Source organism: Schistocerca gregaria, chromosome 5, assembly GCF_023897955.1.
Source record: "Schistocerca gregaria isolate iqSchGreg1 chromosome 5, iqSchGreg1.2, whole genome shotgun sequence".
Classification (NCBI taxonomy): Eukaryota; Metazoa; Arthropoda; class Insecta; order Orthoptera; family Acrididae; genus Schistocerca; species Schistocerca gregaria.
The window spans coordinates 542,723,874-542,748,210 of NC_064924.1; the positions used below are offsets into that span (position 1 = coordinate 542,723,874).

At 39.9% G+C, this 24,337-nt stretch overlaps 1 protein-coding gene across 1 annotated transcript in view; it reads right to left on the reverse strand.

Moving 5' to 3' along the window:
- Positions 1-10,361, reverse strand: part of LOC126273403 (uncharacterized) — a 92,209-nt gene extending 81,848 nt beyond the window's left edge. Inside the window, exon 1 of the mRNA XM_049976955.1 lies at positions 10,262-10,361. Within this exon, the coding sequence (XP_049832912.1) occupies positions 10,262-10,282 (21 nt within the window). The 5' untranslated portion in view covers positions 10,283-10,361. The remainder of the gene's footprint in view (positions 1-10,261) is intronic.
- Between the last annotated feature and the right edge of the window lie 13,976 nt (positions 10,362-24,337).

Below are 24,337 nucleotides of genomic sequence, written 5' to 3' on the forward strand. Positions count from 1 at the left end.
GGGAGGGAATATTTAGCTCAACAAAAACATTAGAACACCCTGAGGGATCAGCTGATGACAGCACTTGTGACTATGTAATGTCACATGCAATGTGAGGCGGAACCTGAGGAAGTGGGTCATCACATGCAGAGTCTGAGTGAGACAAGGGAGGAGTATCATCACAAGCAACGACTGAGTGGCTGATGAACATAGGCTCAATGCACACAAGATCTGGTTGTCACACAGGTGGATTCCTGGACATTGCGCAATGGTGGAGAAGTTGACTTGAGAGGTTGTGGGACACATTCCTTGATTGTCTAAGATGATTTGACCCACTGATGTCAAACTATCTGATGCTAACAAGTGATGAAGATGTCCATAGTATTAGCCTTGTGTGCCAATACCCAATACAAACTGGAGTAAGGTGGCTATAGTTCCAGTCTGACTGTGTCATCCCTCACCATAATAAACTCACATGAGTCCAGGGCCAAATGCAAGAAAACTGGGAGACAGGTATGCAGTCATGGAGAAGGCGTATGGGTAGGAGCTAAGTGTGACAGGACATGCTCAACATTGTAGGGAGATCAGACAGGTTGATGGCTGCAGCATTGTCTGACTCAGCAGATAAGACTAATGTCTTGCCCTATAGGACCTCGGCTAGTGATGCATGGAGGTTTGCCTTATCAGCTGTGCAGATTCCTAACATGATCCAGGAAAGGGTATTGAACCACTCAATGCCATGGCACATGAGGGCTGCCTTCAGAGTTCTGTGCCAATGCTCAGTGCACCTGTTGCACTTAGGGTCATGTACTGTAGTGAGACATTTATCCACACCACAGAGCATGCAGAGTTTGTTAAATAACAGTGATTTTTATGACCTACCCTAATTGGTGGCACTGGATGTAGAATACCAAAATCTAGCTATCCAGGAAGATACAAATGCTCATGCTACAGAGTCTGCCATAATGTTTGCAAGAGGGATTGCTTCCACCTACCACGTAATACTGCTGATGATGGAAAAGATACATCTGAAACCATCAGAAGCAGGCATTGGCCCAATGAGGTCCAGGTGCAGGTTCTGGAAATGACATGCTGAATTTTTGTAGAGTGAGCTGTATATGTCTACTGTCTTTGCTGCACTGACAAGGCACACAGGTGTCAGATCACACACATTAGTCCATCTTCATGCCTGGCCACACAAATCATTCCGTGATGAGATGTGTAGTAGCCTTAGTGCCAGGGTGTGAAAGTTTATAAAAAGCAGCAAAAACTTAGAAAAATATTTGCAACTGGGACAATATTCTGAGCGACACACATGGAAGTATCGTACCATAATGGTCTGACCGAACCAGAAACTATCTGTAGGGAGGTGGAAGAGTCCTGATGTAGGTTCTGAAGCGTGATATCATTGCCCTGTAAGGGGACCAGTTCATCAAAATTAACAGTATATGAAGTATCATCAACATTTTCTGACCCACAGATATATCAGAAGTCTGTCATGCACTGGCAAATGAGACCCACTTGCCAAAACATGTATGGAGGAAGATCAATAGCAGACTGCAATAAGCATCCTCAAGGGAATGGCGATCTGTGAAAATTGTGATGTTTCTTCCTTTGATATCTGCATGGGAATATTTGATGGCCTCATACACTGCAAGAAGTTACCTTTTGAAAGCCAGCTACTTACAATGAGCATCAGATAGTTTCCAGAAAAAAGAAGAAATAAATAAAAAAGCAGCAGAGTGACTGAGTTGTGCCACCAACATACAGTTGAGAAACTGGACTTATTGTGAAATCATTTATGTCTGCCATAATAGAAATTTAAGCACCTGTCAAGGTGTGGGCCAAAGTTATGGCATGTTCTAAAGCTATTTTGAAATCCTAGAAATCTTACATCATACCAATGTACCACTGTACCATGTGATTACTAGAAGTTTGTTTGCCAGCTAATGTATTAGTAAGAGGGGCTTGAATAGTTGCCACCATTGGCAAACTGCATCTGGAAAAGTTTATGGTCCCCAAAAGCTAATGTAATTCATGAAATGTCACTGGGAGTGTTAGATCACAAATGGAGTCTACCTGATCTTGTGGAGGATGTGTACCCTCACAGGAGACAGTGTATCTAAGAAAGGTAACAGAGATGCATTGAAGTTGTGATTTATCATCACTAATCTTGACTCCATTACATGCCGGCAAGTCCTGTACCATGGCCATGTGTAGCTCATGTTCTTCAGGGGGAGGAGAAAATGAGAATGTCATCTAGGTATGCATAGCAGTAAGAGTCTATGAAATGTTGCCAAGTTTGACCCACATTTGTGAGACCACAAGGCATGAAACAAAATTTGGAAAGGCCAAAGGGGGTGATCAAGGCTGCTCAGGTATTTCACTCTGTTCAGTAGCTACCTGTAAATATGCCTGTTTGGGATAGGATCATTGTTTATTGAGGTATGCGCATTGAGACAATCATAGGCACTGCAGAGGTACACTGTGTCGTTCTTGTTGGGGACCAAAAGTATGAGGGAAGACCAATTACTGTCCAAGGTACAATCAATTTCTGCTCACAGAAATTCATCTATGGCAATCTTAGGTGTAGTTTGTGTGGAGGGAGGCAGTGGGTCGTATGATGCACTCGGAAGGCAGGGCTGTCTGTTGTGACAATTTTATGTGTTGTTCCATTCGCAATTGCATTAATTTGAACCAACAAACTCAACAAGGAGATGCCTTGAGCAGGCCTTGGTAGTTGCAGCTCAATTCTGTGGTCTGAGCATGAAATTATCAACCACAGAGCACTCTGATTGTAGACAAGAAATGGAAGCAGAGAGGCAGTTTCTCAGAGAAGACCACTCAATGAGATCTGTGTCAGTATCATCAGGGGCAGAGAAGGGGAAGCTGAGGAAGCAACTGCACATGCAATATGTTTACTCAAAGTATGATTTGATAAATCAGACAACAGGAGGTCAGGTGACAGGCCGAAGTGAATCAGGAAATCAGTTCCAAGTACTGAGTCTTCAGTGTCAGCAATGTGGAAGGACCACATGAACGGATTGCCAAAGATGAGTTTAATAGTTAATATGACCATGCTGTCAACATAAAGTGATGATTTATTTGCTACTCCAAGGAAATGTCTGGTTGGTATCACATCCACTACAGTGGATGAGAGTAGTACAACACTTACATCAGTTCCAGTGTTGACAAGGAAATGATGATAATCATCACTGGATTGTCTGCCTTGTGGCAGGTTTTGACTGCATAGCCCTCCATGCTTCTCTGTCTTTTGCATTCCTCTTCATTCTTTGGTACCCTCCTTGTGGCTTGCTGACATCATCCAGCTTCTGGAACCTTCTTCTGTCTTTCCCTCTCTTTCCTGGAACGAAACCTTCAATTGCCTCTAGTGGAAGGCAATCTCTTCTTAGATTGTGGCCTATCCAGTTTAGTTTCCTGTTCTTCACCATCAGCAGCATCCTCCATTCTTCTCCAACTCTCCTCAGTACTTCTCATTCCTGACTCTGCAACTGTACTCGGGCTCGTTCGCTACCTATTTTCACGTGGCTCATCTGCAAAGCAGGTTGGTAGTGAACAGTTGCATTTGCACCCCTAGTACTGAGTCATATATTGGCTAGCCTTTGAACAGCAGCGAACTGAATACATAATTGTCCATACCACAATCTTGTGGAAAATGAGGTGCACTATACAAGTTCAGATTGAAACTTGTTTTTATATATATATATAAAAATAAAAAAAACATATCATGTCTGCTTGTGTCTGTGTATGTGCAGATGGATATGTGTGTGTGTGTGTGTGTGTGTGTGTGTGTGTGTGCGAGTGTACACCTGTCCTTTTTTTTCCCCTAAGGGAAGTCTTTCCGCTCCCGGGATTGGAATGACTCCTTACCCTCTCCCTTAAAACCCACATCCTTTCATCTTTCCCTCTCCTTCCTGAAGAAGCAACCATTGGTTGCGAAAGCTAGTAATTCTGTGTGTGTGTTTGTGTGTTTTGTTCATTGTGCCTGTCTGCCGGCCCTTTCCCGCTTGGTAAGTCTTGGAATCTTTGTTTTTAATATATTTTTCCCATGTGGAAGTTTCTTTCTATTTTATTTACATCATAATTAAACATAATTTTCTAATGACGTTTTAGTGATTGAGTAATACTAAATTCATAAAATCCAGTTAATGATAGCCAGTCACAGATGAAAGAAACAGTTGGAATATTATAGGGTAATTGACATTCTTAAAATTCATAAAATGAAAAAAAATGAGTTTCCAAAATAGTATAGAAAAAATAAAGGACGTTAGAAATTTCAAATAAATGTCTCTAAAAACATTGCCCTTGGAAAAGGAAGAAGAAGATTTGTTACAATTATACTGAAATCAGGGCTATGCTAATGAGGTTTTGATTTTGTTTTCATTTACCCAAAGCTCCATTTAGCTTGTCTGCAAAACTAAGTCATCCTCCCTCCACAGTGAGTGAGTGAGATATGATAGCACTATTATACATTACATCTACATCTACATCTACATTTATACTCCACAAGCCACCCAGTGGTGTGTGGTGGAGGGCACTTTATGTGCCACTGTCATTACCTCCCTTTCATGTTCCACTCATGTATGGTTTGCGGGAAGAACGACTGCCGGAAAGCCTCTGTGCATGCTCGAATCTCTCTAATTTTACATTCGTGATCTCCTCGGGAGGTATAAGTAGGGGGAAGCAATATATTCGATACCTCATCCAGAAATGCACCCTCTTGAAAACTGGACAGCAAGCTACACCGTAATGCAGAGCGCCTCTCTTGCAGAGTCTGCCATTTGAGTTTGCTAAACATCTCCGTAATGCTATCATGCTTACCAAATAACCCTGTGACAAAATGTGCCGCTCTTCTTTGAATCTTCTCTATCTCCTCTGTCAACTCAACCTGGTACGGATTCCACACTGATGAGCAATACTCAAGTATAGGTTGAACGAGTGTTTTGTAAGCCACATCCTTTGTTGATGGACTACATTTTCTAAGGACTCTCACAATGAATCTCAACCTGGCACCTGCCTTACCAACAATTAATTTTATATGATCATTCAACTCCAAATCGTTCTGCACGCATACTCCCAGATATTTTACAGAAGTAACTGCTACCAGTATTTGTTCCGCTATCATATAATCATACAATAAAGGGTCCTTCTTTCTATGTATTCGCAATATATTACATTTGTCTATGTTAAGGGTCAGTTGCCACTCCCTGCACCAAGTGCCTATCTGCTGCAGATCTTCCTGCGTTTCGCGGCAATTTCCTAATGCTGCAACTTCTCTGTATACTACAGCATCATCTGCGAAAATCCGCATGGAACTTGCAACACTATCTACCAGGTCATTTATATATATTGTGAAAAGCAATGGTCCCATAAGACTCCCCTGTGGCACGACAGAGGTCACTTAAACGTCTGTAGACATCTCTCCATTGAGAACAACATACTGTGTTCTGTTTGCTAAAAACTCTGGTCTGATATCCCGTAGGCTCTTACTTTGTTTATCAGGTGACAGTGTGGAACTGTATCGAACGCCTTTCAGAAGTCAAGGAAAATGGCATCTACCTGGGAGCCTGTATCTAATATTTTATGGGTCTCATGAACAAATAAAGCGAGTTGGGTCTCCCACGATCGCTGTTTCCGGAATCCATGTTGATTCCTACAGAGTAGATTCTGGGTTTCCAGAAATGACTTGATACACGAGCAAAAAATATGTTCTAAAATTCTACAACAGATTGATGTCAGAGATATGGTCTCTCTGCCCTTGAGCACTACCTCTCCCAATGCCCACCCGAAGATCTTCCAAAAACCTCGTTCCTTATCACACTTACCAACTTCATCCTCACCCATAATTACTTCACTTTTGAAGGCCAGACCTACAAACAAATCAGGGGAACTGCCATGGGAACCAGGATGGCTCTGTCCTATGCCAACCTCTTCATGGGCCGCATGGAGGGGGCTTTCCTGAAGACCCAACAGCTGCTTCCCCTGGCCTGGTATACGAATATAGATGACATCTTTGTGGTCTGGACTCATGGTGAAGAAACACTCCTTAATTTCCTCCATAACCTCAACTCCTTTTCGAATCTGAATTTCACCTGGTCCTTCTCCAAAACCCAAGCCACCTTCCTGGATGTTGACCTTCATCTTGTTGAAGCTCACATCCACACCTCTGTCCATATCAAGCCCACCAACAAACAACAGTACCTTCACTTTGATAGCTGCCATCCATTCCACATCAAACTCTCCCTTCCCTACAGCCTAGGTATTCATGGCAAACGTATCTGCTCCAGTGACGAATCCTGCAGACCTAGTCCACAAACAAATCTCCCGAGCAATACATTCCTCCCCATCCAACAACAATATTCCTACCCTCAGACCACACAGAAGCATCCCCCTTGTCACCCAATATTATCCTGGCCTCGAATACAGCAATAAATTACTCCGCCAGGGATATGACTTTCTCAAGTCAGCCCCTAAAATGAGATCATCCCTTGACAAAATTCTCCCCACACCACCCAGAGTTGCCTTTCGTCGTCCCCCTAACCTCCGTAACATCCTTGTTAAACCCTACAATATTCCCAGACTACCTTCTCTACCCAGCGGTTCCTACCCCTGTAGCCAACCCCGCTGCAAAACCTGCCCCATGCATCCCCCCACAACCACCTACTCCAGCACCGCTACTGGTAAAACATACACAATTCAAGGCAGGGCCACGTGTGAAACTACACATGTCATTTATCAGCTGACATGCCTGCACTACACAGCCTTTTACTTTGGTATGACAACAACTAAACTGGCTGAGCGCATGAACGGACACAGACGAACTGTCCGCCTAGGAGATGTCCAATACCCAGTAGCGGAGCATGCCCTCCAGCATAATTCTAGGGACCTAGGAACCTGCTACACTGTATATGCCATTTGTCTTCTCCCACCCAACACCAGTCCCTCTGAACTGCGGAGATCGGAACTTGCACTCCAGCACATCCTTTCATCCCGCCATCCCCCTGGACTGAACCTATGTTAAACAACCTCATTCCCATTTACTTTTCAGTCTTCTCCTCTTTCCCTTTCCTCTTTAGCCATTCGTGCATCTTTTCATCCTACATCTTTATACTATACACCTCTTTACTTCCGTATGCATCCTCTTTGGTTTGAAGCTGGCACAGTACCTACAGTAGAATATCTTTGGCTTCCCTCTGACAACCATACCTCCATCCTTGCTACCTTCCCTGTTTTCCTTTCCCTGTTGCTTCATAACCTGGGTTGTGAGTAACTAAATCCACTTTCCCTTCTTCCCTTTCTTTCCCCTCTCTCCTCCCTGATGAAGGAACATTTATTCCGAAAGCTAGGAACTTAAATTTTCAGTTGTTTTTTGTGTTTCTATCGGCTGTACTGAGCTGAGGTAAGTACTGGCCAGCCCCTCTATCTCTTTGTTAGTAATTGTTTCACATCTTTATATGAGATTTTTCATTAATTAGTCATATATTGTGTTTGAACATTATGAATTACCTTGAAGAAAATGGTCTATTGACACACAGTCAACAGGGGATTAGAAAACATTGTTCCTGTGAAACACAACTAGCTCTTTATTCACATGAAGTATTGAGCACTGTTGACAAGGGATTTCAGATCAATTCTGTATTTCTGGATTTCCGGAATGCTTTTGAGCCTGTACCATACAAGCAGCTTGTAGTGAAATTGCGTGCTTATGGAATATTGCCTCAGTTATGTGACTGGATTTGTTATTTCCTGTCAGAGAGGTCACAGGTCATAGTAATTGACAGAAAGTCATCAGGTAAAACAGAAGTGATTTCTGGCATTCCCCAAGGTAGTGTTACAGACCTTTTGCTGTTCCTTATCTATATAAACAATTTGGGAGACAATCCCAGCAGCCGTCTCCAGTTGTTTGCTGATGACACTGTCATTTATCAACTAATAAAATCATCAGAAGATCAAAACAAACTGCAAAACAATTTAGAAAAAGTATCTGAATGGTGCAAAAAGTGGCAGTCGACCCTAAATAATGAAAGGTGTGAGGTCATCCATGTGAGTGCTACAAGGAGCTCATTAAACTTTGGTTACACGATAAATCAGTCAAATCTAAAAGCCACGTATCCAACTAAATATTTAGGTATTACAATCATGAACAAATTAAATTGGAAGGAACACATAGAAAATGTTGTGGGGAAGGCTAAACAATGACTGCGTTTTATTGACAGGACACTTAGAAAATGTGTAACAGATCTACTAAGGTGACCGCCTACACTATGCTTGCCCGTCCTCTTTTGGAATACTGCTGCACAGTGTAGGATCCTTATCAGATAGGACTGATGGAATACATTGAATTTCACGAAATTTCAATCACCAACTTCCTCCTCTGAATGGGAAAGTATTTTGTTGACACCAACCTACATAGGAATGATCACCACGATAAAATAAGGGAAATCAGAGCTTATACAGAAAGATATAGGCGTTCATTCTTTCCACATGCTACACAAGATTGGAATAATAGAGAATTGTGAAGGTGGTTCGATGAACCCTCTGTAAGGCACTTAAAGGTGATTTGCAGAGTATCCATGTAGATGTAGATGCAGATTCTCCCACAACATTAAAATATCAAGTTTCTGTACCCAGTGACTATTAACAGATGTAAGAAACATAATCAACAAATTAAAAAAGTAAACATATTGTGGTCCTCATTGTACCCCGCATAAAACCATTAACCAAAATTCAAGCTAACCAATGAAAAGTAGACTTTATTTTCAATGTAGAATGCAAATAATTTAGAAGTGAACAGTAGAAGTATTGAGTTATCACTGGCACGCGGCGAGCTTTCGGATGAGTCCATTTTGAACTGCCCCCCCTCCTCCTCCTCCCCCCCCCCCCCCACAGAGAGAGAGAGAGAGAGAGAGAGAGAGAGAGAGAGAGAGAGAGAGAGAGAGAGAGAGGGTGCATAAAAACATCACAGCTACATTAAGCTGACTGGATACACAAGGTCAGGACTGCAGTTATGTACCATAGTTTGAAGGTCAAGTCTGAAAGGCAGCAAAGTTGGCAGTCTTTCTTGTGGGTCTCTCAATAATTCAATATTTCTACTATTTGATGAGTTGGTACCTCCAGTTATAAATTATTTTATTATGTTATATTTATAAATTATTTTATACACATTATTTTAATTACATATGCCTGTCAGAAAGACACTCTTAATCTAGTGTTAGGTAGCTCCAAAGATATTGTAACTGCAAGATTTTTTAAGGAGTGGATAGTGATTGATCAGATCAGAAGCATTAAGTAGATCTCAAAACAGCTCACTGTTTAATTCATTTTCATCTATAACCTTCAGGACATGTTTCATGAAGACAATGATGCCATTCTTCAACAGTTAATTTTTCTTTAAACCATTTTGACAAATATCTAGTGTTTTATTTTTAATCATTTAATGGAATTTCATGTATGACTCAGTTATTTTAGAAAATTTAGATAATAGTGAGACTAAGCTACAGTTTTGTGATGTTATTCTAGCATCTTATTCTATTGTGGAACAGATTTACTACTGAGAAAGAATTTTCATCTCACAGCATGTGTGTGGATTTGAAACTTCTTAGCATATTAAAACTGCATCCTGGAAGATGACCCAAACCTCGGGCTTTTGTATGGCAGAAGGAATGCTGTGAAGGCAGAGTGTGAGTGACCCTTGGATAGCTCAATCAGTAGACAATGTGCCCATGACACACAAATCCCAGGTTTGAGTCCCTCTGTGGCACACAGTTTTAATCTCCCAGGAAATTTCAGATTTTCTACTGAGTGCTTTAGATTTGTTGGGAATATTTGAGTACTGGAGACTGGTTTTTAAATACTTGATCTCATTTGACTATGTGATGTACATGCAACACAATAAAGATGTTTCTGATTAAATTATGTTATATCATAGTCTTCATAGCAATCTAAAACAAGCTAATACTGCAATAATTTCTCATTTTAAGCACCTGAACATGTGTGTATAGATTTATGTTGGTTCTGAGTAATCTGCTAGATTCACTTTTACCTGTTCCTGTACACAGCTATAATGGGAGACAATACAATTCTTGTACTTCTTTATAAGTTCATGTTCATGTACAGATTTTTTTCTAATAACTATGAGTCTTTCAGTAGCTTACTATAAATTATAAGGTGACTGAGAAACAACACTGTTGCTTACAGAAAAAAATTTCAGATTATTCTATCATAGTAAAAAAGACTATTTTGTGCAATAAACATAACATACCTGACAGAAACAATTTTCCATTAAGAATATGTAGCTTGCATAATATTTTTTTGTTAGTCTCTGGAAAAAAGTATCAAACTTCTGCAGTCATGAAATAATTTTAGGGACCAAAAAATATGTTTCTTGTGCCCAATTTAATTCTATAAATAACAAGTACACATTTAAACATCTATAACAGGGTAATTAATCAAGTGTTCACAACAAGGTACAACAGATTTTATTTAAATGATTATAAATCTGTTGTTATTGTTTCACTTCTTGGTGGTTACACTGAATCCACAATCAAAGAATAAAACACAGTAAATAAATATAGCAAAGACTTTTACTGGAGCAACAAGGAACGTATATAATATAATATGCGTCAATCAAATCATGAACAGGAAAACATTGTATGTACTTTTGGAGTAAATGGTTGAATTAATTACATTTTGTAGGTAGTAACAAATTGAAAAAGGCAAGAAAAGTAGAAATCAAAGGATTAATGAAGTGACTTTCCGATGGATAGAGAAATTATTTGTTGTTGTTGTTGTTGTGGTCTTCAGTCCTGAGACTGGTTCGATGCAGCTCTCCATGCTACTCTATCCTGTGCAAGCTTCTTCATCTCCCAGTACTTGCTGCAACCTACATCCTTCTGAATCTGCTCAGTGTATTCATCTCTTGGTCTCCCTCTATGATTTTTACCCTCCACGCTGTCCTCCAATGCTAAATTTGTGATCCCTTGATGCCTCAAAATATGTCCTACCAACCGGTCCCTTCTTTTTGTCAAGTTGTGACACAAACTCCTCTTCTCCCCAATACTATTCAATACCTCCTCATTAGTTATGTGATCTACCCATCTAATCTTCAGCATTATTCTGTAGCACCACATTTCGAAAGACAAATACTTTCAGAAACAACTTCCTGACCATTAAATCTATACTCGATGTTAACAAATTTCTCTTCTTCAGAAACGTTTTCCTTGCCATTGCCAGTCTACATTTTATATCCTCTCTACTTCAACCATCATCGGTTATTTTACTCCCTAAATAACAAAACTCCTTTACTACTTTAAGTGTCTCATTTCCTAATCTAATTCTCTCAGCATCACCCGATTTAATTTGACTACATTCCATTATCCTCGTTTTGCTTTTGTTGATGTTCATCTTATATCCTCCTTTTAAGACACTGTCCATTCCGTTCAACTGCTCTTCCAAGTCCTTTGCTGTCTCTGACAGAATTACAATGTCATCGGCGAACCTCAAAGTTTTTATTTCTTCTCCGCGAATTTTAATACCTACTCCAAATTTTTCTTTTGTTTCCTTTACTGCTTGCTCAATAAACATCGGGGAGAGGCTACAACCCTGTCTCACTCCCTTCCCAACCACTGCTTCCCTTTCATGTCCCTCGACTCTTATAACTGCCATCTGGTTTCTGTACAAATTGTAAATAGCCTTACACTCCCTGTATTTTACCCCTGCCACCTTTAGAATTTGAAAGAGAGTATTCCAGTCAACATTGTCAAAAGCTTTCTCTAAGTCTACAAATGCTAGAAACGTAGGTTTGCCTTTTCTTAATCTTTCTTCTAAGATAAGTCATAAGGTTAGTATTGCCTCACGTGTTCCAACATTTCTGCGGAATCCAAACTGATCTTCCACAAGGTGCACTTCTACCAGTTTTTCCATTCGTCTGTAAAGAATTCGTGTTAGTATTTTGCAGCTGTGACTTATTAAACTGGTAGTTCGGTAATATTCACATCTGTCAACACCTGCTTTCTTTGGGATTGGAATTATTATATTCTTCTTGAAGTCTGAGGGTATTTCGCCTGTCTCATAAATCTTGCTCACCAGATGGTAGAGTTTTGTCATGGTTGGCTTTCCCAAGGCCGTCAGTAGTTCTAATGGAATGTTGTCTACTCCTGGGGCCTTGTTTTGACTCAGGTCTTTCAGTGCTCTGTGAAACTCTTCCCGCAGTATTGTATCTCCCATTTCATCTTCATCTGCATCCTCTTCGATTTCCAGTACATCACCCTTGTATAAACCTTCTATATACTCCTTCTACCTTTCCGCCTTCCCTTCTTTGCTTAGAACTGGGTTTCCATCTGCGCTCTTGATATTCATACAAGTGACTCTCTTTTCGCGAAAGGTCTCTTTAATTTTTCTGTAGGCAGTATCAATCTTACCCCTAGTGAGATAAGCCTCTACATCCTTACATTTGTCCTCAAGCCATCCCTGCTTAGCTATTTTGCACTTCCTGGCGATCTCATTTTTGAGACCTTTGTATTCCTTTTTGCCTGCTTTATTTACTGCATTTTTATATTTTCTCCTTTCATCAATTAAATTAAATATTTCTTCTGTTACCCACAGATTTCTATTAGCCCTTGTCTTTTTACCTACTTTATCTTCTGCTTCCTTCACTACTTCATCCCTCAGAGCTACCCATTCTTCTTCTACTGTATTTCTTTCCTCCATTCCTGTCAATTGTTCTCTTATTCTCTCCCTGAAACTCTCTACAACCTCTGGTTCTTTCAGTTTATCCAGGTCCCATGTCCATAAATTAGCACCTTTTTGTAGTTTCTTCAGTTTTAATCTACAGTTCATAACCAACAGATTGTGGTCAGAGTCCACATCTGCCCCTGGAAATGTCTTACAATTTAAAACCTGATTCCTAAATCTCTGTCTTACCATTATATAATCTATCTGACACCTTTTAGTATCTCCAGGATTCTTCCATGTATACAACCTTCTTTCATGATTCTTGAACCAAGTATTAGCTATGATTAAGTTATGCTCTGTGCAAAATTCTACCAGACGGCTTCCTCTTTCATTTCTTCCCCCCAATCCATATTCAACTACTATGTTTCCTTCTCTCCCTTTTCCTGCTGACGAATTCCAGTCACCCATGACTATTAAATTTTCATCTCCCTTCACTACCTGAATAATTTCTTTTATCTCATCATAGATTTCCTCAATTTCTTCATCATCTGCAGAGCTAGTTGGCATATAAACTTGTACTACTGTAGTAGGCGTGGGCTTTGTGTCTATCTTTGCCACAATAATGCATTCACTATGCTGTTTGTAGTAGCTTACCCACACTCCTATTTTTTATTCATTATTAAACCTACTCCTGCATTACCCCTATATGATTTTGTATTTATAACCCTGTATTCACCTGACCAAAATTCTTGTTCCTCCTGCCACCGAACTTCACTAATTCCCACTATATCTAACTTTAACCTATCCATTTCCCTTTTTAAATTTTCTAACCTACCTGCCCGATTAAGGGATCTGACATTCCACGCTCCGATCCGTGGAACGCCAGTTTTCGTTCTCCTGATACTGACGTCCACTTGGGTAGTTCCCGCCCGGAGATCCGAATGGGGGACTATTTTACCTCCGGAATATTTTACCCAAGAGGACGACATCATCATTTAATCATACAGTAAAGCTGCATGCCCTCAGGAAAGATTACGGCTGTAGTTTCCCCTTGCTTTCAGCCATTCGCAGTACCAGCACAGCAAGGCCGTTTTGGTTAATGTTACAAGGCCAGATCAGTCAATCATCCAGACTGTTGCCCCTGCAACTACTGAAAAGGCTGCTGCCCCTCTTCAGGAACCACACATTTGTCTGGCCTCTCAACAGATACCCCTCCATTGTGGTTGCACCTTCGGTACGGCCATCTGTATCCCTGAAGCCCGCAAGCCTCCCCACCAACAGCAAGGTCCATGGTTCATGGGGGGACATACAAAATAAAACTAAAGCTCATGATTGTAACTTTTCACACTCTACATAAAGACCCAACGGCTCACTAGACGTTTTAAAAATAAAATATAAATAAACTGAGCCTGTGCTAGGACTGAGACAGGAACAAATACTCACAATATTGTGCAAATAGAGTACTGCTATTGAACTCAGGTACCACAATGAAATAAAGTCAGAATAATGTGTAGTTAGACTTGCTTTATTTATTGAAAGTTTGCTTCACAAATCAGGAATGAAAAATTGGAGCAGCACATTTACATCTTAACTAGTGGCTCATTTTGGTAATTTCCAAGAATGATTGCCTATCGAAGTCACATGGTCTGAATGATACATATCAAACGTGCGATTGTAAATCTATCATGCGACTGGTGGCGGGCGTTATGATCAATTATTTGTCATCATCATTTTTATCTGTTTTCCATGATTCCCGTAGTTGCTCTAAGTTACATACCTCCATGAATTATTTGTGAGTCACTAGGGAAACCCAAAATGATTTATGTCAGTAGTGAGTGGAACGTCTGGTGTTCTTGACGTTTCTTCAGTAGATTCTCTCACATGAAAAAATTTAATTCCATGCTTATCCAGTGTAGAAAATTGTTTCACATTTTGTCTCAAATATGGAGTACTACTGGATGAGTAAAGGAGGGACCGCATAGACTGTGATGGTGTGAGGTGTGTAAAACTTTGTAAGAAGAGTTTCGATGCTGAAATACCATTACAATTTCATTGCAGACAGTGCGGAAAATGCATGAGTATCAGGAAGAATACATGGTTCGACTCTTCCAAATTATTCTTCCAGACCAGCGTAATTCTTCTGTCTTGCTGGATTCAAGACTACACTTTGCATGTAACAGCATTGGAAATTGACTTACCTGCTACTACCATGTGCAACTATTCCTTTCATATGCATACAGTAAAATACAGTAAAATATTAGGAAGATCTGCTTTCAAACAAATGAATTTTGTCTGCCAAAGAAAAACTTCTTTAGCTGTAGCTATCACCCCATATCATTGTATCACAGTTTAAGCATGTCTAGAACCCGACATAGTATGCAATGGGTGACTATGTTGAATAATGCAGGTTTTTGATTTTATGATGCGGTACAACACACAAGATAGTTAGTTGCACATGTTATCTGCATCAATATTCCAGCTTAATTTTGTGTCAAAACATACACCTAGTAATCTGACAATGTCTTTACCATGACCCTCATTAGTTGGAGTTTTTAGAAAGAAACTATACTTTCAGTTTTGCTGTTGTTTAAAGTTAACACAGTGACTTGAGATCAAGCAGATACCTTCTCCACCAAAAGCTCATTTATTTGCTCTGTAACATTTGTATCATTATGGGAAATGATAAATCTGGTAGAGTCAGCACATATATTGCTGCTTTGTAAGGTAGTTCATTCACACAAGCAATGAACAAAATAGTCCCAACACATAGCTCCAAATTAACCTCTTATGATATTTAGAAAATCTACTCTAGTCCCCATAAATAATCAAAATAACATTTCTAAAATACAATTTAACTTTTTCATTTTGATGATATGATGGTATGATTTCCCTGCTTTTTTCCTTTCTTCAGGTGGACCTATCAGACTTTCTTCTCCTTGTAAGCTCTCTCCTTTACTGAGGTAGTAGGATTTCATTTTTAATTCACAATATTAATTTATTTGTGTGCCATAATACAGTAATATCACGTTGATTCTGCCAGTACCTGAATATTAACACTGCTTTGCTCCATTACTTTTAGTATTACAGCAGGAGAACTGATCATTCTGATCTTATATCTCATTTTAAGCAATGCTAAATAGAAACAGGTATACACTCCGTCTTAGTTAGAAACAAGTAAATGCTGATGACAAAAGAAAAGATCAGTGGTGCAAGAGACTCATAAACAAGAGGAGATACTTTTGATCAACCCACATGCAACATCAATTCATATCGTTCTCAGAACAAAAACTGTCTGGATAGTTGACACTATATTGCCACAGCAATGATAGAAGTCATCTGAAGAATTATTTTCTGGAATTATTTATACATTCATTTCTCAGCTATAATGAAAATTTGTTCTGCCGGTCTTGAATTCACAGATACAACAAAGCAAGTGGGACATTTATACTTCCCCTCTTGTTTTGCCATCTGCCTCCTTAAAATTCATTTTCTTTTAACTAATTACCATTAAAATATGTGAGCATAATCTGCATTTTCGTAAAAGAGAAAGATTGGCCGTCAGTTTTAAAGAATATAGTACCAGACCTAATTTTGTGCTTAGTTGTATGCATGTAATTGATTTTCTAATTTATTTTGACTATTCCTAGTTAGTACCTTTTGTTATTGGTTAAAATCCATGACTGTTTCGTAACTTAAATTGTATTGTTGATGTATAAACAAATATAAATTTTGTACTAATTATAAACATTTGGGGGGAAAACTAATATTAATCTTAAAGGATCTATTTGGCTCTATTTGAAAACATGTTACCAAAGCCAGCCCTTAATAAATTTCAAAGCAATTACCAGTAACAATTTTGTCAAAACTATTGTTTGCATGACTATATATGTTAATTTCCGATTTAAACAAATAATTCAGATTAACTCTTGTAGTAGAAGAAACTGTTAAAAAGAAACAATTTTTTGATGTTTTCAGTTAATTTAATGAGTTAGGTTCTAATTGTAATTTCTGTAAATTTAGCTTTGAACAATGTGTACTTTCAGCACCTGTTATTGTGTGGGTATATAAGGGCCATGAGACAGTCAGTCCACGGCTGAGTTTCAGACAAGAAACCTGTGTTGATTAGAGCAACAACAATGCTTCAAATTTACTGTGAAATAAGTGTTACACCAATAGGCCATGTGTTAAAACAATGACAGTGTCTATTCCATGCGTACCTTTCTATTCTTCAAGAACTACAAACTTTGTGGTTATGTTTTTGCTGCTTGTAGTAAACTATTGTAGCAGAGCAGTATGTGGACGTTCACCTGAAAACTATTAATGAGGCTTATCGAAAGTTAAACAATAGTGCACTGACCATATTAAATGTGTATATGGAGGGGGGTTGTGAAAAGTGAAAGTAAATACTGTGAAACACAACTGTGTATCTGTCAGCTACATCATTTACAGTAGACAGTACTGTACTTTGACTCCCTATTTTTTTCAACCAGTATCACAACAAAGTACATCGACTCAGGAAATCAACAAAGAAACAAAGTAGGTGAACCGCTACAAGCTTTGGTATGAAATTATACAACAATATTTAAGTAATTTTGACCCTGCTGCTCTACCTAACAATCATTTTATATACAGTGATCACTTGACATTTAATAAAAAATTAAATGAACTCAGGGATAAAATGTAATTTGCTCTGTCACTAAGTTTGTGTCTTTTTACACCGGATTTCCTACAGGCACATATGAATTTGCACAATCAGTGATCACTGAAACAAGTGCAGTCTAAGAGTGTTCATAACTGAATGTCTAATAGAAATTGTTTACATCCACATAAATCTACAAACATGTAGTCTTTTAGATACAAATAATTAACTAATTGGTGAAAATTTCAGATGTACTGTAAAGATGTTATCTTGTAAATTTGCTATTAGCCACAGGTGACAAGACAAGTTGGTAGTACTCCATCTGTTATGACTTCAACTCCCATTAGTAACTAAATATTTCCTGATTTTTTGTGATATTCTCAATACAGTTACCGATGTAATGAAATTCATATAGTTGAGTATGTCAAAATGTTACTGAAAAGAAACTGAATTCCAACAAAATTTATTATCCAGTTGGTTATATTGAATGTGCTGAATCCAATGACACCATCAGTTTTACTAGAAGATATGTTAATGAAAAGGTACTGCTAATTGAAATTACAACAACAACATTAGTCAAAAACCATTTTGAGCTAATCAACAGAATCTGAAGTATTACTACCATTAATTCAAAGGCAGTTATTCCTCTCTTTCCAGGAGTGTACTTTAAATTACCTAAAACTAATTAACTTAATGAGATAAACTATGTTAGTTTCCAAAGCATCATAATTTACATTGCCTATTTTGTCCTGTGCTTGTTAGATTCTAAACTTTGACACTGTACATTTATTGCAGTACTTTTTTCAGAATCAGATGATGCCTGTTATTTATTAAAAAAACTCACAAAGATTTTGTATAATGTACCATTACATAAAATAATGTACAGCAAGGCACATGTAATAAAAAGTAAGGCATTCACAAAGCAGATGCATAATGTCCTTCCAGAAACTTTCCTAAAATCCTTGATTATCGGTACCACATTTTTTTATAAATCAAAATTTTATCTGTACTTATAGTCCGTTCAGATTAGCAAAATCTAATCGAACCATGTTTCAAATAATTGTGTGGTTTTTGAAATAACAATTTCCTGATATGCCAGTCTTTAAATAGTTGGATGATATTCAAAATCTGCAGTCTGTGCCAATTTCTAGTTGAGCTAACAAGGATGTAATACCTATGTTGAGTATGCTCGCAGTGTGTGCTCACACAATAGCTGTGGACAAATCCTTCATGAAAATACATCTATCAGTAGTCATGAAAACACAAACATTTGAAAGCCTTCACTCAAGTTAATGATTCTTTTGACTGAAGGGTGTTATGGTTGGTAGAAGACTTAGACTTACTAACAAAGAGATAGAGGGGCTGGCCAGTACTTACCTCAGCTCAGTACAGCCAATAGAAACACAAAAAAGAACCGTAAATTTAAGCTCCTAGCTTTCGGAATAAATGTTCCTTCATCAGGGAGGAGAGAGGGGAAAGAAAGGGAAGAAGGGAAAGTGGATTTAGTTACTCACAACCCAGGTTATGAAGCAACAGGGAAAGGAAAACAGGGAAGGTAGCAAGGATGGAGGCATGGTTGTCAGAGGGAAGCCAAAGATATTCTACTGCAGGTACTGTGCCAGCTTCAAACCAAAGAGGATGCATACAGAAGTAAAGAGGTGTATAGTATAAAGATGTAGGATGGAAAGATGCATGAATGGCTAAAGAGGAAAGGGAAAGAGGAGAAGACTGAAAAGTAAATGGGAGTGAGGTTGTTTAACGTAGGTTTAGTCCAGGGGGATGGCGGGATGAAAGGATGTGCTGGGCGTTGGGAGAGGTAGTGCTCAAGGGCAGAGAGACCATGGGTGTGTGGGATGTTTGTGTCTCTGCCCTTGAGCACTACCTCTCCCAACGCCCACCCGAAGATCTTCCAAAAACCTCGTTCCTTATCACACTTACCAACTTCATCCTCACCCATAATTACTTCACTTTTGAAGGCCAGACCTACAAACAAATCAGGGGAACTGCCATGGGAACCAGGATGGCTCCATCCTATGCCAACCTCTTCATGGGCCGCATGGAGGAGGCTTTCCTGAAGACCCAACAGCTGCTTCCCCTGGCCTGGTATAGGTTTATAGATGACATCTTTGTGGTCTGGACTCATGGTGAAGAAACGCTCCTTAATTTTCTCCATAACCTCAACTCCTTTTCGAATCTGAATTTCACCTGCTCCTTCTCCAAAACCAAAGCCACCTTCCTGGATGTTGACCTTCATCTTTTTGAAGCTCACATCCACACCTCTGTCCATATCAAACCCACCAACAAACAACAGTACCTTCACTTTGATAGCTGCCATCCATTCCACATCAAACGCTCCCTTCCCTACAGCCTAGGTATTTGTGGCAAACGTATCTGCTCCAGTGACGAATCCCTCAACAATTACACCAATAACCTGACTAGTGCTTTCCTCTCCCGCAACTATCCTGCAGACCTTGTCCACAAACAGATCTCCAGAGCAATACATTCCTCCCCGTCCAACAACAATATTCCTACCCTCAGACCACACAGAAGCATCCCCCTTGTCACCCAATATTATCCTGGCCTCGAATACATCAATAAATTACTCCGCCAGGGATATGACTTTCTCAAGTCAACCCCTAAAATGAGATCATCCCTTGACAAAATTCTCCCCACACCACCCAGAGTTGCCTTTCGTCATCCCCCTAACCTCCGTAACATCCTTGTTAAACCCTGCAATATTCCCAGACTACCTTCTCTACCCAGCGGTTCCTACCCCTGCAACCGACCCCGCTGCAAAACCTGCCCCATGCATCCCCCCACAACCACCTACTCCAGCCCCGCTACTAGGAAAACATACACAATTCAAGGCAGGGCCACGTGTGAGACTACACATGTCATTTATCAGCTGACATGCCTGCACTGCACAGCCTTTTACATCGGTATGACAACAACTAAACTGGCTGAGTGCATGAACGGACACAGACGAACTGTCCGCCTAGGAGATGTCCAATACCCAGTAGCGGAGCATGCCCTCCAGCATAATTCTAGGGACCTAGGAACCTGCTACACTGTATGTGCCATTTGGCTTCTCCCACCCAACACCAGTTCCTCTGAACTGCGGAGTTCGGAACTTGCACTCCAGCATATCCTTTCATCCCGCCATCCCCCTGGACTAAACCTATGTTAAACAACCTCATTCCCATTTACTTTTCAGTCTTCTCCTCTTTCCCTTTCCTCTTTAGCCATTCGTGCATCTTTCCATCCTACATCTTTATACTATACACCTCTTTACTTCTGTATGCATCCTCTTTGGTTTGAAGCTGGCACAGTACCTGCAGTAGAATATCTTTGGCTTCCCTCTGACAACCATGCCTCCATCCTTGCTACCTTCCCTGTTTTCCTTTCCCTGTTGCTTCATAACCTGGGTTGTGAGTAACTAAATCCACTTTCCCTTCTTCCCTTTCTTTCCCCTCTCTCCTCCCTGATGAAGGAACATTTATTCCGAAAGCTAGGAGCTTAAATTTACGGTTGTTTTTTGTGTTTCTATCGGCTGTACTGAGCTGAGGTAAGTACTGGCCAGCCCCTCTATCTCTTTGTTAGTAATTGTTTCACATCTTTATATGAGATTTTCCATTAATTAGTTAGAAGACTTAGACTGTTAGATGGAGAGGCAGAGGCGGAGGGAGGTGGGGTGGTGGGGGTATAATTTGTTACACATTACTCTAATAGTTTTTTCATCTTGTGTACCCTTCATATATCTAATTTTAAATTCTTTTTCCTCATTTTGATCAAAATTGTCATTACCTTCACCCAATGGCGTAACTGACAAAGCATCTGCAACAGCACAACAGCATTGTCTACAGCTTTGATATATTTAATTTCATAATCAATTTGTTACAAATGCATTCCCCATCTGGTAAGTCTGTTGTGATATAGTCTACACTCCTGTAGGTAGCTTAGTGCTTTATGGTCTGAATATTGTCAATGAATGGTCTGAATATTGTCTGAATATGGTCTGAATATTATCCACCCAATGGCATAACTGACAAAGTATTTGCAACAACATTGCCCACCCCTTTAATATATTTAATTTCATTATCAATTTGTTGCAAATACATTCCCCATCTGGTAAGTCTGTTGTGATATAGTCTACACTCCTGTAGGTAGCTTAGGGCTTTATGGTATGAATATACAATTACTGTGTGTCACAACACATAGGTTCTGAATTTAGTAAATGACCAATAAACAGGTAATAATTCCTTCCCTGGAACTGTGGAAGATTCCTCATGTTTTAACAACATTCTACTTACAAAGGCAATTGTTGTGTATGATTTCCCCATTAACTTCCTTTCCCTGTAATACTTCTGCTCCCAAACCATAATCACTACTATCTATGTGTAAACAAAAGAGTGGGCTAAAATCTGGTCTGTGTATCAGATTTTGATTATGCAATTCTTTTTTAATGTTTTCAAACACTTGCTGACATTCTTCAGTCTAAATCCAATTAGTATTCTTTTCAAGTAAATTGCTTAAACAGGATGCATTCAAACGTTGTGCACTCACAAATTTTCAATAAACTCCACTTCAATTGTCTTCTAATACATGGAGCTGGAAAATCTGAGATTGCTTTAATTTTATCAGGATCTGCCAAGATTCCTCCCCCCTAATTATATGACCTAAGAATTGTAGTTCAGGGATAGCAAATTTGCATTTTTCAAGTTTCAGGGTCATACCTCCGTGTATACGTTTTTCACACACTTGCTCCAACAACTCCAAATGCTCCCCCCAACTTTATACAGTTACCAAAATGTCACCCACATAAACAGTAAGTTTTGCTACCAGACCTTGCCCAAGTACATAATCTAAAGCTCTTATAAACTCAGCTACAGACGAGTTCAAACAAAAAGGTACTACACAGTATTTGTAGCATCTCCCACTGAAAAGAAAGGCAGTATATTTACAAGATTCAGTAGCTAAAGGTACCTGATGACATCCAGAAGTTAAATCAAAACTAGACCACACTGCCATAGTTAGCAGAGACTGCAGACATGTGTGCACGTTGTGTTTGCGTGAATGTGTGTTTGCATGTGTGTGTGTGTGTGTGTGTGTGTGTGTGTGTGTGTGTGTGTGTGTGTGTGTGTGTGTGTGTGTGTGTGTTTATTGCTGATAAAGGCCTTAATGGCTGAAAGCTATAATTGTGTGAATCTTTTTGTTGTGCCTATCATAACTCAGCATCTCCGCTATATGGTGAATAGCAACTTTCCTTCTCTAATATTGTTACATTCCATCCTGGATTTTCTGTTGTCTGAAATTTATAAACCAGACTGTATATAAAGCATTGCCAGGTTTGTTGCAAGGAACAGAAACAATCCAAAAGGTGTGGTTATGGCAGTCCTGCTAATGCCTTCTTCCAATCCGTGGAGTGGGAGAAACCATACAGCACAAGTGTGGATGCGAAACAGGAGGCATCACCTGGCACAGCTGAAGGGATGGGGAAATGAGAGGCAGTAGCATCAGCATGGTGAATATGACAGCAGGTGGTGAAAGAGTGGGCATGAAATAAGCAGCAGGCAATGTACTGAATTGGATAAATGGTGAGACAGGGCCAGCTGTGTCAGTTGACTTGAGGTGTTGGGTAATAGGTGCAGATCCAAAAGCGTAGGCAATAGGTAATGAATGGACGTGGCACGATTTTTTGCATTTTCTGCGTGTGCTGTTTGGATGTGGCTGTGAACGGATGCATTGTCCTGCCATGGGCAAGTGACTGTCTCTTGTGTGTCTGTACAATGTTGACAGATGTGTAGTAAGTGGTCAGCACAGTACACACACTGTTGTATGAACCACTGTAAGGACATGGCTGAGGGTGAAGGAACACTGTCATCATTGCATTAGGGAGGTGAGGCAGCCAAGGCAAGTGTACTGTCAGCAATGCGGTCAGGAGGTGTGTAGGTGAGCTCATTTGCATGCAGTAAGGGCAAAATGTGAAAGGCTTGTAGGGAAAAAGCACCCAGTACTAGCTCCATAATGTTGGTGATGATGAAAAGCCACATGAAGGTTGTAGAAAAGCCGATGTAAATAGTCTTTGTATGGATACCCCGAATGGCGATAGGAGAGCTGTTAGCAGCTGTCAAGCAAAGGCACGAGTCTTCAGATACAGGCAAGGCAAGCGTGTGAGGTGCCGTTAATTTGTGTTGACCAGGAAATGAAGTCCACCGTTGTGGCTGAGGATGCACGGGTGGTTCTCTGGAGTGACATCAGAAACTGGTGGGTAGGTGCAACTTTGTGTATGTCAAGGTGAGATACGGATCGTTCACAGCTTGGGGTGTCTCTTGCAGGCTAGGGTGCAAATCTGAGTAGTCACAAGGTTGACAACAGACATATGTGGTTTTGCCAAAGTGGGTGTGGTACCAACAGAGATGAGACTACATGTGCCCAGCTACCAATGTACGAGGGCTATTCCCAAAGTACATTACGTTTTGGAATTAAAAATAAATAAAGTATTGGAAATATTTTTTATTACATACAGATGAAAGCCACACTTAAATACTACTTTTCTACATAGTTGCCATTTAAATTAAGGCCCTTTTCGTAGCGATGGACGAGCTTGGAAATTCCTTCGTCGTAAAATTCGGCCACCTGCGCATTCAACCATGTGGTTACAACTTCTTGAAGCTGTGCGTCGTCATCAAAACACTGCATAGCCAACCATTTCCTCATTGCTGGGAATAAGTGGAAGTTACTCGGTGCCAGGTCGGGACTGTATGGCAGATGAGGAAACAACTCCCACTTGAAATATTCGAGAACTTCATGAGTGGCATTTGCCATGTGGGCCCGGGCGTTGTCATGAATCAGCAAGATCTTAGAGCACAACTTTCCCCTGCACTTGTTTTGTATTGCTCTTCTGAGGGTGTACAGAGTTTGGCAATACCTTTGAGAGTTTATTGTAGTGCCTCTTTCCAGGAAATCCACAAAAATCACACCTTTTCTGTCCCAAAAGACAGTCGCCATCACCTTCCTTGCCGACAT